This window comes from Melospiza georgiana, chromosome 28 (assembly GCF_028018845.1).
Source record: "Melospiza georgiana isolate bMelGeo1 chromosome 28, bMelGeo1.pri, whole genome shotgun sequence".
NCBI classification, from domain to species: Eukaryota; Metazoa; Chordata; class Aves; order Passeriformes; family Passerellidae; genus Melospiza; species Melospiza georgiana.
The window spans coordinates 2,767,563-2,783,783 of NC_080457.1; the positions used below are offsets into that span (position 1 = coordinate 2,767,563).

The window sequence follows — 16,221 nt, forward strand, 5'->3', positions numbered from 1 at the left end:
TGCCAAGCCACAAGCCTTTATTATCATTCCTTCCTCTTCTATTCTTAGCTAGCCTTCTGATGAAATCCTTTCTTCTATTCTTTTAGTATAGTTTTAATGTAATATATATCATAAAATAATAAATCAAGCCTTCTGAAACATGGAGTCAGATCCTTGTCTCTTCCCTCCTCCAAGAATCCCTGTGAACACGGTCACGGTGAGGGAAGTTGAGGTTTAAGAGAAGCAGCTCCCGTAACTCACTGAAAGGATGGCTGTGAGTGAGGCTCTGTGAGCAAACCAAGTGCTGTGCAGGGAGACAGGTACCTTGAGAATACTCACTGCGAGGGCAGCATTCTTCTGCAGCTTGTTGTAGGGGCTGTACTTGGGCTTGGGTGGCTTCCCTGCCAGCCTGTCTTTGTGCCTCCGGCTGCTCATGTGCTGGGGAGGAAAACAGCAGGATCACTGGGAGCCAGGACAGCCAGGGCACCGTGTGGCTCAGGTGTGTGGGGACACCAGGCACCCACAGATACCCTGAGTCCCTCCACACCCACACCCGGTGCCCAGGCTCTCCCAGGGCATCGTCACCTGCTTGAGCTGGGTCTCGGAGTTGACGTAGATCTCGCACACTTGGCAGTGGAAGGCCTTGTTCTGGATGTTGATGCTGCCCTTGTTCCCGATGCGCTTGGACTTGTGCCCTGCCCGGGAGAGCAGCTTGCCCCGGCCTCGCCGCAGCTGGGCGCCGTGCCCTTCCAGCATGGACTTGTGCTTGGCGCCTGCCAGGAGGGGACACTCAGCGAGCCAGCCCCGTGCCAGTGCCCCAGCAGCAGGAGCATGGGATACCCAGCAGGAACAGTGCCCTCCAACAGCACCAACCCGTGCCCAGCAGCACTTGCAGGCAGAGGGCACACAGAGCTGTGGAACCCAGACTTTCACCATTGCTGCACAACCCGCTGCCAAACCCTGCCAAACTGCACGTCGCAGGCAGAGCGGGGATGCTCATGTTCCCAGAGACCCCCCCTGCACGAGGCAGCTTTGGAGAAGCTGCTCTTTGCTATTTCCAGCGTGTGCTGGAGCCTGTCGCCTGTCCCCGGGCGTTAGCACAGTCTGCAGCATCTGAGCCGTGCCCAAGGTCACAGCAGAGCCAGGAATAGCTCAGCAGGGTCACAGCAGGTGGGGAAGGAGGAACCCAAGATCCCTGCACACCTGGGGACAGGGTGCTCTGTCCTGTCCCTGACGAGGGTGCATGGGGAGCAAGTAATTTAAGCCCCTGCTAATTCATTCTGTTTATTAAGGAGCTGTGTGACAGCCACAGAGCAGCGCCAGCCTGCAAATGTTTGTTTGCTTGTTTGTTTATTTGTTTGTTCTTTTTCCCCCAAATCAGCTCCTGAATTTGTAACTGGAGCTGACAAAAGCAAAAGGACACGTCTGCAGCTAAGCCACAGCAGTGTCCTGAGCCAACCCTGCCCACGGCAGCTGCAGTGGGGTGGCAGGAATTGCTCCCCAGTATTTAAAAGGGGCTTCCATTTAAATTTGGGGTGCCCAGCTTAAGCATCCTCTAGAGAAAGAGGTGAGCCAGGAGCTGGAACTGCCCACAAACCCCACTGGGGATGCCAGTACCATGGCTGGCACCACACTGGGGGACCCTCAGCAGCTCCCACAGATGCCCACCCCAAAGGGCTGCCCCACAGAGCCCAGGAGTCATTTTGGGCTATGGGTTCCACAGCTCATTGCATTACCAGGGGTCTTCTCCACAAGCCCAAACCGCCAGGCTGCTTTGGGAAGTATTATTCCATGTTTGGAAGAAGCCCTGACTATCAGCTTCAAGCTAAATGGAAAATAAAGTAGCCTCAATCACTTGATTAAAAGTCCTTAATTGAGACGTGAACAATAAGAGTGTTTGACCTGATGAAAATTCACCCTAGAAGGTGAAGCCCTGGTAAAGCCCTATGACTTATCTATGCAGGTCATTTTAATGAATGTTTTTTAATTACAGCAACACTCATTAATGCTTGCTACTTCATTGCAAGGCTGCTTGAGCCCCAATAAAGTGGCAGGGGCCCATCCCCCTGTCCCCCTGCCCCCCAAAAATGCCCTTACCAGTGTTGTGAGCCTCCAGCTGGGACAGGGAGTTGACGGTCACCTTGCAGGTGGGACAGTACAGGTGCTGTTTGCTCTTTTTCCCCTCTTTCTCGCTCTCAGGGGCCGAGCTGACGCTGCTGCCTGACTCAGCTGCCTGTGCCTCGGCTGCCTGGGCTGATGAGGAGGCCACGCTGGTGGCATCTGAGGTGCCCTCTGACAGCTCAGAGGCTGGTGGGGAGCCCAGAGGGGCGACACTGCCTGGCAGCTCCACTGGTGACTCCTCAGTGCTGGGCACCAGTGCCAGGCTGCTGCCCTCGCCCTCCGACTCCTGTGGGCTACTGGCATCAGCTGGTGGGACAAAAAGGAAAGGGGGAAAGAGGAAAAGAGAAAGAAATGGGCACAAAGAGAAAGTTCTCTGTGCCTGAACAGGTTTTCTGGATTTCAGGGAGCTCCCCCATCTTCCCCAAGACCATTCCAGAGGTGTGCATGCATCCCCAGGTCTCATTACAGCTGTTCTCTCCAGTGCATGCAAGCGGGGCTCAGCACCAAACCCTGGTGCTGCCACAGCTTTCACCAGCCCATCCCTGCATGTGGCAGAGCCCTGGGGGTGTGTGGGACAGGGCTCACTCCCAGAGACACCAAACCACAGGGAAAACACCCCCTGTTCCAAACCACAGGGAAAACACCCCCTGTTCCCTGCAGGAGCTCAGGTGACACCTCTGCCACCCCAACCCCAGCCTCCTCAGCCCCTCCTGTACCTGTGCTGCCCAGCTCCCCACTGCCCACGGGGCTGGGGGCCAGCTCGGCTGTGCTGTCCTGGCCAGGGGTCCCCGCTGCAGCCCCCACCACCTTCTGCTTGTTCTTCATGGCCTCGATGGCCTTCAGCCTCCGCGCGTGCTTGTGGCCCTTGTAGTGGGCTTCAGCCTGGTTCTGGGGGCAGAGAGGGATGGCTGTGACGGACAGACACACGGACATGGGCAGGGGAAGGGCTCAGAGGCAGGACTGGCCGCTCAGGCAGGTTTCTGGTGCAGCCACCTCACCTGGTGCCACCCAACCCCAGGGTAGGAGCACTGCAAAGGGGGTTGGCAGTGGGGTGTAGAACAGAGAGGGGTGTTAGGAATGAGGTGTAGCACAGAGGGATTTTGGGAGTGGGGTGTAGCACAGTGAGGTTTTGGCACTGGGGTGTAGCACAGAGGGGTTTTTTGGCAGTGAGGTGTAGCACACAAGGGTTTAAGCACAGAGGGGTTTTGGCAGTGGGGCATAGCACAAAGGAATTTTTACAGTGGGGTGTAGCACAGGGGGTGTTTTGGGAGTGGGGTGTAGCACAGAGAAGGGTGTTGGGAATGAGGTGTAGCACAGGGGTGCGTTGGGAGTGAGGTGGAGCAAAAAGGGGTTTTGTTTAGGCAGTGGGGTGTAGCAGATAGGAGGTGTTGGGAGTGGGGTATAGCACAGAGGGATTTTAGCACTGGGGTGTAGCACAAAGGGGTGTTGGCAGTGGGGTGTAGTACAGAGGGGTTTGTAGCAGTGGGTTGTAGCAGAGAGGGATTTTGGCAGTGGGGTGTAGCACAAAGGAATTTTTACAGTGGGGTGTAGCACAGAAGAGGTAATGGGAATAAGGTGTAGCACAAAGGGGTGTTTTGGGAGTGGGGTGTAGCACACAAGAGTTTTCGTAGTGAGGTGTAGCATAGAGGGGTTTTTTGGCACTGGGGTGTGGCACAGAGGGGTTTTTGGGAGTGGGCTGTAGCACAGAGGAAATGTTGGGACTGAGGTATAGCACCTCAGAGAGGTTTTTGGCACTGGGGTGTAGCACAGAGGGTTTTTTTTGGCAGTGAGGTGTAGCACACAAGGGTTTAAGCACTGGGGTGTAGCACAGAGGAGTTTTAGCAGTGGGGTGTAGCACAGAGAGGGGGTATTGGCACTGGGCTGTAGCACAGAGGGTTTTTAGCACTAGGATGTAGCACAGAGTCCTTTCCCTCCTCTCCCCAGCCTCCTCTGACACCAAGACATTGAGGCCAAGGTATCACTCTCTAAGATATCAGCACATGGCTTGCTTGGAGAGATAAGGACCCTGCTCTGATTAAATGCATCAAGTCACTCCTCAAAGCAGCTTTCAGGCAGAATTTATGACTCCAGAAACCTACAATGAATTGTTGCTGTAAAAATGAAATAAAGAGGTTTTTTGGTGGGGAGGAGACATCACCCAGTGTATCCTAAGGGTGTCCAACACATGGTTCATGTCCCCAGCTCCTCTCTCTCAGTGAGCACAGGATAATGAAGCGTGACTCTGATGGATTTGTGTCTGCACCAAACTGATAAAAATGGCTGCAAAAATAATTCCCCTGAACACTGATGTCCTCCCAGCAGGGACAATGCTGCGTTGTCCCCCCCCCAAACAACCCCGTTTTGGCAATTTATGGAGTGGAACCCCAGTCTGAATCAGACACTGTACCCCTGAGTGGGACAGATTAATTTGCACAGCATTCCTGGGGGCCAGCTGAGGATTCCTGGGCTCGGCAGGGGGAAGCATCCCAGCCCATCCCTCCCCTTCCCTCCCCCTGTGGCTTCCCAAGGGCTGGGAAAGGGGCTGGTATGTGGGAAAGCAAAGGGCGAGTCCAAGCGTTGGTGCCTCATTAGCAAAGACAATAAACTGCCCCTGGAAAACAGGGCTGGGTGCAGCCAAAGTAGGTCACAGGCTCCATGCTGGAACACTGTGAGGGCTGTGAGGGTCTGGGCCAGCCAGGGGGACCTGCAGGGACATGGACAGAGCAGGAATAGGGGCATGGGAGCACATTGTGGGACTGACCCTCCTGGCACAGCACCTCTAGCTGGGAAGCGGCCTGAAACAGGGAAGCAATCAAGGGAGCAATGCTTGTCCTGAGCTGCTTGGCTATGGAGTGGAATCATGAAGCCCAGAACCAGGGATTTTTGCTGTCAGAGCAGCAGCAGCAGCCCCAGGCACTGCAGATCCAGCATGGCCAGGCTGGGGTGGCTCCTCTGCAGGCAGGAGCAGCTCCAGGAGCCCAGATGGGAACCAAGCACTGCAGATCCAGTGGATGGGACTGACCAGGGGATGGGTGAGAGTGACCCAGGGGATGGATGAGACTGACCCAGGGATGGGTGAGACTGACCAGGGATGGATGAGAGTGACCCAGGGATGGGTGAGAGTGACCCAGGGATGGGTGAGAGTGACCCAGGAATGGATGGGACTGACCCAGGGATGGATGAGAGTGACCCAGGGATGGGTGAGAGTGACCCAGGGATGGATGGGACTGACCAGGGGATGTGTGAGAGTGACCCAGAGATGGATGAGAGTGACCCAGGGGATAGATGAGAGTCACCCAGGGATGCATGAGAGTGACCCAGGGGATGGATGAGAGTGACCCAGGGATGGGTGAGAGTGACCCAGGAATGGATGAGAGTGACCCAGGGATGGATGGGACTGACCCAGGGATGGGTAAGACTGACCAGGGATGGATGAGAGTGACCCAGGGATGGGTGAGACTGACCCAGGAACGGATGGGAGTGACCCAGGGATGCATGAGAGTGACCCAGGGCACAGATCAGACTGACCCAGGGGATGGGTCAGCCTGACCCAGGGGATGGATGGGACAGACCCAGAAATGGGTGAGAGTGACCCAGGGATGGATGAGAGTGACCCAGGGATGGGTGAGAGTGACCAGGGGATGGATGGGACTGACCCAGGGGATGGATGGGAGTGACCCAGGGATGGATGAGACTGACCCAGGGATGGGTGAGAATGACCCAGGGGATGGATAGGACTGACCCAGGGATGGATGAGACTGACCCATGGATGGGTGAGAGCGACCCAGAGATGGGTGAGAGTGACCCAGGGGATGGATGGGACTGACCCAGGGATGGGTGAGAGTGACCCAGGGACGGATGAGACTGACCCAGGGATGGGTGAGAGTGACCCAGGGATGGATGGGACTGACCCAGGGATGGATGGGACTGACCAGGGGATGGATGAGAGTGACCAGGGGATGGATAGGACTGACCCAGGGGATGGATGACCCTGACCCATTTTTGGGGACACCCCCGGCAGGGGCTGGCCCCGTGTCCCCCCTCACCCCCAGCCCCAGGGGTGGCCCCACTCACAGCAGAGTTGAAGCGCAGGTGGCAGATGTTGCAGGAGATGAATTGCTTCTTCTTGAGCGGGGCGGGCACGCCGAAGGTGTGGCTGATCACTGCCTTCTGCACCGGGTCCATCTGCAAGGGCAGCCAGGGAGGGAGGCAGGGCTGCTGTGTGTCCTCCTTGGAACCCAGGACATCCCTCTGGCTGCCCTGGAGGACTCCAGACCCTACCCAGGGGGCTCAGAGACCCTGGCACAGAGCCCAAGACCCTGTGCCTTTGATTGTGACCCATGGAAAAACAATTACCAACCTCTATATGAAGAATTACAAGTCAAAAGAGTTTAAGTAGAATGATAGTGAATTTATCAAAGGGTGAAAAAATAGATTTTTTTTGGGTTTTTAGAATGGGGGTTCAGGAGGCAAGATGGAGGAATCTGGGCTCATCCACTCTTTCTCCTTCTTCTTCTTGGCCTCCATCTTCTGGGTGATGTTGGCACTTTTGGATTGGTTTAGAGTAGAAGCTCACTGTCTAACATAGGTGATAGGTATTGGGAAGTTATGGTAAATATTGTACATGTGGTTTTTAGTATAAAAAGATAACACCAGTGTGCCTCAACCCAACCTGCCAGAGAGACCTCAGTGGGTCAGAGAAAGAATTTTATAGATAAGAAACAATAAACAACCTTGAGAACGAGAACTGAAGAATTCTGACTCCTTCTTCAATGACCAGGCTGGGAAAAGAGACTTTCTGACACATCCTGGGATCACTGTGACCATCAGAGATTCTGGGGTGTCCTGATGGCTGCCCCAATGTGGCACCATGACCTGGTGACCCCCAGGCCTGTCACACTCCCAAGGAGCCACTGCCAAGGCCACAGAGCTCACAGGGGTGGCTGCAAGGGGCAGGGGATGCATCTGCTGAGGGGATGCAGCCATGGAGGCTCCCCTGCACAGGGCAAGGTGCTGTGGGAACACTGGCTCCTGTCCTGCTCAAACCAGGCCTGGATCCAACAAATCCACCAGGTCTGGATCCAACAAATCCACCAGGCCTGGATCCATCAAATCCACCATGACTGGATCCAACAAATCCACCATGCCTGGATCCATCAAATCCACCATGCCTGGATCCAACAAATCCACCAGGCCTGGATCCAACAAATCCACCAGGCCTGGATCCATCAAATCCACCATGCCTGGATCCAACAAATCCACCAGGCCTGGATCCAACAAATCCACCATGCCTGGATCCATCAAATCCACCAGGCCTGAATCCATCAAATCCACCATGCCTGGATCCAACAAATCCACCAGGCCTGGATCCAACAAATCCACCAGGCCTGGATCCAACAAATCCACCAGGCCTGGATCCATCAAATCCACCAGGCCTGGATCCAACAAATCCACCCGGCCTGGATCCATCAAATCCACCAGGCCTGGATCCATCAAATCCACCAGGCCTGGATCCATCAAATCCACCAGGTCTGAATGTTGGCTGGGGTCTGGCAGAAGGGATGAGGCCCCATCTGCACCAGTGTGTGCCCAAGTCCCCTCTCCCCCCACACAGACATTTGTGCCACAGATGACAAATTACCAGTTTCTGTTTGAACCTCACTGGCTACTCTTACCCTCAACAGGAGCAGAAACCACCAAAATGGGGGACAGAGGTGGCCAAAACAAGAATGTGGCCGTTCATTCTCCATGTGCTCCTCACCAGAGAGTTGGGATGTCCCCATGCAGTGCCAAAGGCACGAGCAGGGCCATGTGTGCCAGCCCACAGGGCACTGAGAGCCCACAGGGGTGCCAGGGCACGAGGGACACCCAAGATAGAGTGACACCCAAGATATAGGAGGGACACCCAAGATACAGGAGGGACACCCAAGATACAGAGCCCACAAAAGCCCCTCTGGGCTGCCCCACTGCTGCCCAGATGTGCTTTCCACCCTCTCAAACCCAGCAATGACAACTCAGTCACCAGGCTGGGCACACACAGAACCCCTCAGTGCCCTGCCAGGAGTCTGTCTGTCCTCCAGCCTGCCCAGGGCTGTGGTGGGGCCAAGCCTGTGGCCAGTGCCAGCCCCCAGCCCGTCTGTCTCACCCCAGGGCTCGGCCTCATTCCACAGCCCAAGCACCAAACTGCTTCCAAAAGCCATAATTGTTTTTAACAAAATGCATTTATTAAGGAAGAAAACATAAGAATAAGCTCTTTGTCTGAGCGTGGCTCCAATCTATAATGCAAGTATTGTTCCCTAGCCTGTGGCACAGGGAGATTATCTTATCTGAGCCCTGCTGTCAGGAGAGCCAGGGGTTTTCAGTGATCATATTTCTCTGCAAAGCTATTTCACTGCCCAGACAGGTGCATCAGTCTTCGAGGCACATGCCTGGACAACAGCACCATTATCAAGACCCCAAATTCCTTTCCAGGAGTGAGCAGAATGGTAAGAGCAGGTGATTAATGAAGTGCCTGTTTGCTGTGAGATTTTACTCACTTATCTGGCATATAAATGAAGAGGCATTTGGGGTTCAGCAGAGACCTGGGGGAAGCTGCAGATGGCCAAGGTGCTGCTCCATGCCTGACAGCAAACATTGCAACATGCTGCTGGCAGCACCCCCATGCTGCTGGGATGCTGGGCCTGGACTTATTTTCCAGAGAAACACCAACTTTTCTATTCAGAAAAGAAAAACGGCTCCAACCTTCCCATCAGTTCCAGCTGGTTGTACCCACCAAGCCCTGGCAGCTCCCATGGGCTCATCCACACCCTGAGCAGGGTGGGGATCACAGGAGGATGCAGAGGAAAGGGAGATGCTGGCACAAGGACACAAATGAGGCCAGGGACTCTCTTGGTGTCATCACAAACCAGTGATGAAGCCAGTGGGACACATCTGAGCCACATCTGAACAGCCCCAGCACAGGGTCTCCTCATCCTCCTCATGCAAGACCCCAAATTCCTTTCCAAGAGTGAGCAGAATGGTAAGAGCAGGTGATTAACGAAGTGCTTGTTTGCCATGAGATTTTACTCACTTTTCTGGCATATAAATGAAGAGGCATTTGAGCCTCAACTACACTGGTGGTGGTGGTGCTGAACAGCCCCAGCACAGGGACTCCTCATCCTCCTGGGGTTATGCCAGGGTGGTGGCACCAACCTGAATCTTTCTTGTGCTTGTGCCAAGTCCACCCCGTGGCACAGCAAGGAGCTGTGTCCACCAGAGCGCATGCAACAGGCACAGACTCACACACCAGGGGCTGGGCTGGCCAGAACACTCATTTCTGCTCCTGCTGTCCCAAAGTGAACACCAGCTCTGCCTCAAGCTGCCCACCCCATGGGAGCACTCATGGTCCCAGGGGCTTTACCAGAAGCCCAGCCCAGGTCCAGCCCACCCCAAGCACACCTGAGAGGCCTCGTGCTTCTCCCCAACCCCAAACACAAACACCCCTCTGTCCCTCCCTGCCACAGCTCTCCCAGACATGCAAAAGCCCCCCCAGCTCCTGTGGGGGGGCACTTACCAGTGCCTGCAGCCAGGGATTGAGGCTCCTCCTGGCAGTTCCCAAAGGAATGGAGCCAGCAGCAGAGGTGGCTTTGGGCACAGCAGTCTTGGGCAATAAAGATCCCAGCTTTATACTCAATTCCCATTGACTCACATTACTTTATTTATCCCTGGATGTTCCTGCTGATATAAATAGCCACCCCTGTGCTGTGGCCACTGAGGTCAGGGCAGGAATTCACAGGGATGCAGCATCCCCTCAGATCCTGTCTGCTGACTGAGTTTGACCAGGCACTGCTGGGTCCTGGGGATTTGCAGCATCCCGAGCTGAGGGAAGGAGCAAGGAAAGTGCTGAGAGGGCTTTTTTCCCCCCCTGGTTGTTGCTCTAAGTGACAGGAGGCAGCCTGGAAGGGTTTTGTTGGCTCTGGAGTAAAACATCTGCTGGGTTCATGGGAGCCCAGTGACCTGCTGGGAGTGTTCTGCTGGGCAGAGCAAACAGCTCCTGCTCTGCAGGGCACCTCTGAGCCCTCACTGCACCTCCAGCCATGCAGGGCACGAAAACAGAACCCCCAGATCCTGCTGCAATGTGGCAGCAACCTCAGCAAAGGGCAGACCCTGACTGATCCTTCCATCCCTGTCCCCTCAAGTGGAGCCTGACCAGCCTGGCTTGGGATGCAGGGATGTCCCAGCCCCACATCCTGAGGGATGGAAGCTCTGCTCTGGCTCCTCAGAGCAGCTCAGGCTGCAGGGATGTCCCAGCCCCACATCCTGAGGGATGGAAGCTCTGCTCTGGCTCCTCAGAGCAGCTCAGGCTGCAGGGATGTCCCAGCCCTTCACCCTGAGGGATGGAAGCTCTGCTCTGACTCCTCCAGAGCAGCTCAGGCTGCAGGGATGTCCCAGCCCTTCACCTTGAGGGATGGAAGCTCTGCTCTGGCTCCTCCAGAGCTTGGAGAGCAGCTCAGGCTGCAGGGATGTCCCAGTTCCTCATCCTGAGGGATGGAAACTCTCCCCTGGCTCCTCCAGAGCTTGGAGAGCAGCTCAGACTGCAGGGATGCTCCAGCCCCACATCATGAGGGATGGAAGCTCTGCTCTGAGTCCTCCAGAACAGCTCAGGGATGCAGGGATGCTCCAGCCCCACATCATGAGGGATGGAAGCTCTGCTCTGACTCCTCCAGAACAGCTCAGGGATGCAGGGATGCTCCAGCCCCACATCATGAGGGATGGAAGCTCTCCTCTGGCTCCTCTAGAACAGCTCAGGCTGCAGGGATGTCCCAGCCCCTCACCCTGAGGGATGGAAGCTCTCCTCTGGCTCCTCTAGAGCAGCTCAGGGATGCAGGGATGCTCCAGCCCCTCATCCTTTGGGATGAAAGCTCTGCTTGGCTCCTCAGAACCACCACCCTGGCACACCCTGCACCTCTCCCAGCCTCTTTTGGCCCCATCTCCAGCACAGACACCCCCAAAGAGCAGCTCCTGCCCCTGGGCCATCAGCCAGCAGCACACACCGGGCTCAGCTCCGAGCTCAGAGTGGCTCCAGGTGCCCACACAGTAGGGACAGCCTCCCCTGGCATCTGTGTGTGTGTGTGCCCCATCCACGTGGAGCACAGCAGCCATCAGCAGGTTCCAGATTCATTTTCCAAATGAGAGATTTTTTTAAGGCAACAGCCGTGGGTGAGGCAGCGGCAGGTGGGAGCCAAGAGGGGAGGACAGCAGGCGTTGGGTCAAGTTCACTCCTGACTCCAGAGACTAAAAAAAGAGCCCAGACAGAAAGCAGGAGCTATAATGGCATCAAAACCCCTCCTGTCCCGTGTTCCAGCTCATTAGCCCGGGGAGAGGCTGGGCTGGGGCTTCAAAAGAGCATAAACATAAAGGACTCAGAGCCCGAATCCATTCAACAGCAACAGGAATCCTGTGCCTGATTTCTGGACTGTCTTTGAGGATCTTGGTGATAATTTGCATCTTCTGAGCACGTTTAAGCTCAAAGCCACTCACTAAAGGCGAGTGAGCAGGGAGGGGGCTCAGGAAAATCCCATTTCCAGGCTCAGGAGAGAAAACAATGGGCATTGATTGAACCCCAAAACACCAGCATGTAGGAGTGCAGGGGGCTAGGATGGTGGGGGTGGACGGAGAGGAGAGATCTCTGCAGCCAGGTCAGGAATTTGGGGTTTATTGCAAAGGGTCAAGTGCAGGGCCCTGCTGGGAGCTGCCAAACACAGCTCAGAGCAGGCTGAGAGAAGAGAGGGGGAGAGAGGATGAGAGGGTGAGAGAGTAAAAGGGTGAGAGAGTAAAAGGGTGAGAGAGTGAGGTTCCTGTTACAATACAATAAATCTTCTGCGTAGAATATTCTAATTCTCACTAACCAATCTAGTACAAGATACAAATCCTATAGCATTTACATACATCCTATAAGAATCATTACATTACCACCCTGTGTTCCATTTTAAACCCTAAAAACTCCTCTTTGGGCCCCTTCTGCCAAGCTGTAGGGTCTGCTCTGACCCTTGGACCTTCAGCAGACCATACCATTGTTTTCCAGTTGTTCAGTAACTGAGGGATCTCAAAGCTTGCTTTCATTTCAATCTCACTGATAGCTTCCATATTCTCAAAATCTTTTGCCAGGCAATCATATTTATAAAGCTTTCCTGTTTCATCTTCCCCACACCAGCACGCAGTGCCTCTGGGGCAGAGATGGGGAGCAGCCCCTGAGTTCTGCCTTACCCAGAGCAGAACCTGCTCCACAACAATTCTGGCAGCACCCAGGGGTGACAGAGACCCCCACGGGGCTGGGACCAGTCTGGGGGAGCAGCGCAGCATGGGGAGAAAACCATTCCACACCTGATATCTGGTGTATCTTTGGTCACATCCATGTCAGTTTAAGTGCCTGATGGAACATCTCTAAAGATCTGTGTCATTGCTCACCCCAGAATCCTGGGTTGGTGGTCCAAGGTCAGGATCTGGAGCCCAAATGGGGGGTGGGAGCAGCCCCCCAGCACTCTGAGTCCCCCAACATCCACAGCACCAGCCACATTCCTCATCTCTGTAGTACATTCTCTTTCTTTTCTTTTCCTTATTTAATTTTCAACTAATGAACTGCTCTCCAGAGCTACTTTATTACTATTGATTCCAGGGGCAAAATCCAATTGATCTTGGTTAAAATGAACCATGTTTTTAATTCTGATACTGACAGGCTCTGGCTGGGCAGGAATCTCTCTGAGCTAAGGGCAAAGTGGGCATGTTGAACTGGTGTCCAGCAGCCAAAGACCCCAGGAATTGAACCAAAAACTACCTGGTAGGGTTCAAGGAGTGGTGCCAAGCAGAGGACGGACTGCTCTAGGGGAGGAGGGATTCAATGCTCATCCTCCCTGGGTGTCACAGACACATTTTATGAAAAATCCTTTTGTTAGAATTGCTCCTTCTGAGAAGCTGAGAGGGCTCAGGAACAAAATTCAAACAATGGTTATCTGCTGCTGTGGAATGCAACAGGTGCATCTGTGATTAGGCCATGTTGGTTGTTTCTAATTAATGGCCAATCACAGTCCAGCTGTCTTGGATTCTCTGAGAGCCACAAGCTTTTGTTATCATCCCACTTCTTTCCTTGCTAGCCTTCTGATGAAATCCTTTCTTCTATTCTTTTAGTATAGTTTTAATATAATATAAATATATCATAAAATAATAAATCAGCCTTCTGAAACATGGAGTCAGATTGTCATTTCCTCCTGGGATCCCTGTGAACACCACCACAGATGGGCACTCACCGTGTTGAAGTTGGGGAAGAGGTTGAGCGGTGATGTCCCGTTGAGCCTGAAGGTCAGGAAGTGCTTGATGTCCAAGGGAGGATGGAGAGGCCGGCCAGGGATGGGCAGTGATGCTAAGAGGGGACTGCTGTGTCCGGAGGGACCTGGGCAGGCAGAGGGAGAGAGCAGCGTTAGCCCTGGTGATCCCTGCTGGCACAGGAGCACAGAGCACACCAGACATGGGGACATCTACCATGGACCACAGAACCCCCCCAAGGAGAGACCCCAGCCCAGGGTGGCCCTGGGCACCCCTTTGCCTCCAAACTCCAAACTTCCAAACCTTCCAGGCTCCAAACCAGCACCCCAGTTCCAGGCTGGATGCTGCCGCCTCCGCATCCCAGCGAGGACACGCGCAGGAGTCCAAAGCCTCAGAAAGTGTCCAAACCTCCCCCAGGGAAGTAGCTCCTCCCCTGGGCTCCCCCAAACCAGCTACACCAGGGCTCCTCACCATGGCTGGTGAGGATTTGGCTGCCAGCAGGGCAGAGGCAGAGCTGCCCCCAGTCCTGCGGCACAGCCGCCGCTCCCCGTGCCCCGCAAACGAACCACGCGCTCCAGCGTGGGATTTAAAAATAGCCCAGAGTTATTAATAATGTTCTGTTTCAACAGAAAACACCCGTGGGACTGAGGGAAGGAGGGAAGGGAGGCCAGGCAGAGGTTTGTCTGCAGCCTGCTCCCCATCCCAGCATCACAGATGATGAGGAAAGGGAAGCATCCCTGCCAGAGGGAGTCCCTGCCCAGCTCTGGGAGCAAGGAGAGGGGAAAGCTAAAATAAAATAAATGAACTAATCAAACACAAAAAATAAGAAATGGTTTCAGAATGCTGTGAGCCAGAAGAGCCCACTCACATCCCACATGGCTTCACACCCCTCCAACCCACTCACAGCCCCGTCCCTTTTTTTGCAGCAAGGACAGGGTCAGCGTTCCTCATTCCTTTGGATTTTTTTGAGGTTTGGGTTCTTTACCACCTCGAAGCCATCATGGATCCCTTGACAGAGGGATAATGTTGACACGGATAAGGCTGTGGGTCCTGCCTTACCCACAGCCCCATCCCTTTTCCTGCAGCAAGGACAAGGTCAGCGTTCCTTGTTCCTCTGGATTTTTTTGAGGTTTGGGTTCTTTTCCAACTCGAAGGCATCATGGATCCCTTGGCACAGCACAACCCCATCCCACCACCCTCCTGGACCTGAGAACATCCTTGTGGGAGGCTGACTGGCCAGCACCCACTCCCACAGCAGAAACTCTCCACCAGCACCCCAATTCCAGCCATGCAGAACGAGGCTGCTGCTGCTCCTTGCTCTGCTCCGCACCCTCCCCACGCCAATCCCGGCTGGTGCAGGACGTGAGCCACATCAGAAACCCAAAGTTCGAGAGGTTCCCTGGGTTTGAGCAGCAGCCAGCGCTCGTCGCCAGCCCCACGGGCACCAACGACCTCTTTCTGGGCGAGCGCACGCGGCGGCTCTGCCGCGGCGCCGGAGCCATCCCCGAGCCAGGCCTGACTCCGGGCAGGAATCAGGGTTTGCTTCATCAGGCGTGCACTGATCGAGTTAATTCCAGAGTCGCCCAGGAGGGAAATCTGCGAAACCGCTTCAAAATAAATAAATAACAGCACGGCAGCAGCGAGCAGCGCTGGGTGAGGGGTGCATAATTAACCTTGTGAGGCGTGAAACAGCGTTTCTACATCAAATCATTGGAGATGGATGGGCTGGCGCCAGAGGAGCTGCCCTGGGACCACCCAGCACACACAGCCGGGGCCCCACGAGAGAGCAGCAAAGGGATTTGGGGCTGGATCATGGGGGGTGAAACTCATCACAGCCAGGGTGGTTTGCACTGGCCTTAAAAACATAAAATATAGATATGCACACACACACACACACACACAAATAAAAATAAAAATAATAAAAATGGTAAATATAAATATAGAAATAATTATATTTTTTATTACAATTATTAAAATATATATGTATATATATATCAATAAATAAATTAGCATTACTATATATAATATTATATTATATATTATATGTTATATATTATATAATATGTTATATATATTATATATTATATATTATATATTATATATTATATATTATATATTATATATTATATATTATATATTATATATTATATATTATATATATATATAGTTTTATATAATTATTTTTCAAATTATTATTATAAAATTATATAAATATAAATATGCACACATTTTTATATTTATATTTTTTATTTATATATATAGCTATAATGTATATTAAAAGTATACATATATAATGTATATATAATATACATACATACACGTATATTTTTATATATATAATATATACATACATATATACACACATATATAATGTGTATATATAATATACATACATACATACATATATATATATATATATATATATATATATATACACATATATATATGGGATGAACAAGAGGTGGGTGACCACCTTATCACCAAAATCAGTGCCTACAAGAAGGGATGTTGCAGCTCAGCCAATGCTTGGGCTGAAGGTTTCAGTCCCTGGGGAGCAGCTCCTGCACTGGGCAGGCACAGGATGAGCACTGAGGGGACACAGACTCCAGGATTGGCCACCACCTGCAGCAGATGCTGCCCACCAATGGTACTGAGAAGATATGTCAACCTCTCTGGCACATCCCTGAGCTCAAATTTGTGGGTTAAACACATTTCTGGATAAACCAGGCAGGTAGAGAGAGCTCAGAACCCCCTGTGAGACCCTGCAGATGGGCAGGATTTTTCTGGGGCACCTGCAGGACGCTCCTTGGGCACCTTTCCAAG

The 16,221-nt window shown here is 53.2% G+C and overlaps 1 protein-coding gene across 2 annotated transcripts in view; it reads right to left on the reverse strand.

The window, feature by feature from the left end:
- The window catches only part of ZNF385C (zinc finger protein 385C), a 74,688-nt gene that overhangs the window by 3,147 nt on the left and 55,320 nt on the right, over positions 1-16,221 (reverse strand). The window contains exons 3-8 of one of the 2 annotated variants that reach the window (XM_058041523.1): positions 13,383-13,525; positions 6,175-6,285; positions 2,817-2,988; positions 2,077-2,406; positions 565-752; positions 319-417 (exon numbers count right to left, since the gene is read on the reverse strand). In XM_058041523.1, coding sequence (XP_057897506.1) covers positions 319-417; positions 565-752; positions 2,077-2,406; positions 2,817-2,988; positions 6,175-6,285; positions 13,383-13,525 — 1,043 coding nt within the window. Of the gene's footprint in view, positions 1-303; positions 418-564; positions 753-2,076; positions 2,407-2,816; positions 2,989-6,174; positions 6,286-13,382; positions 13,526-16,221 lie in introns of both variants that reach the window. The other variant, XM_058041524.1, reaches the window with a different exon arrangement.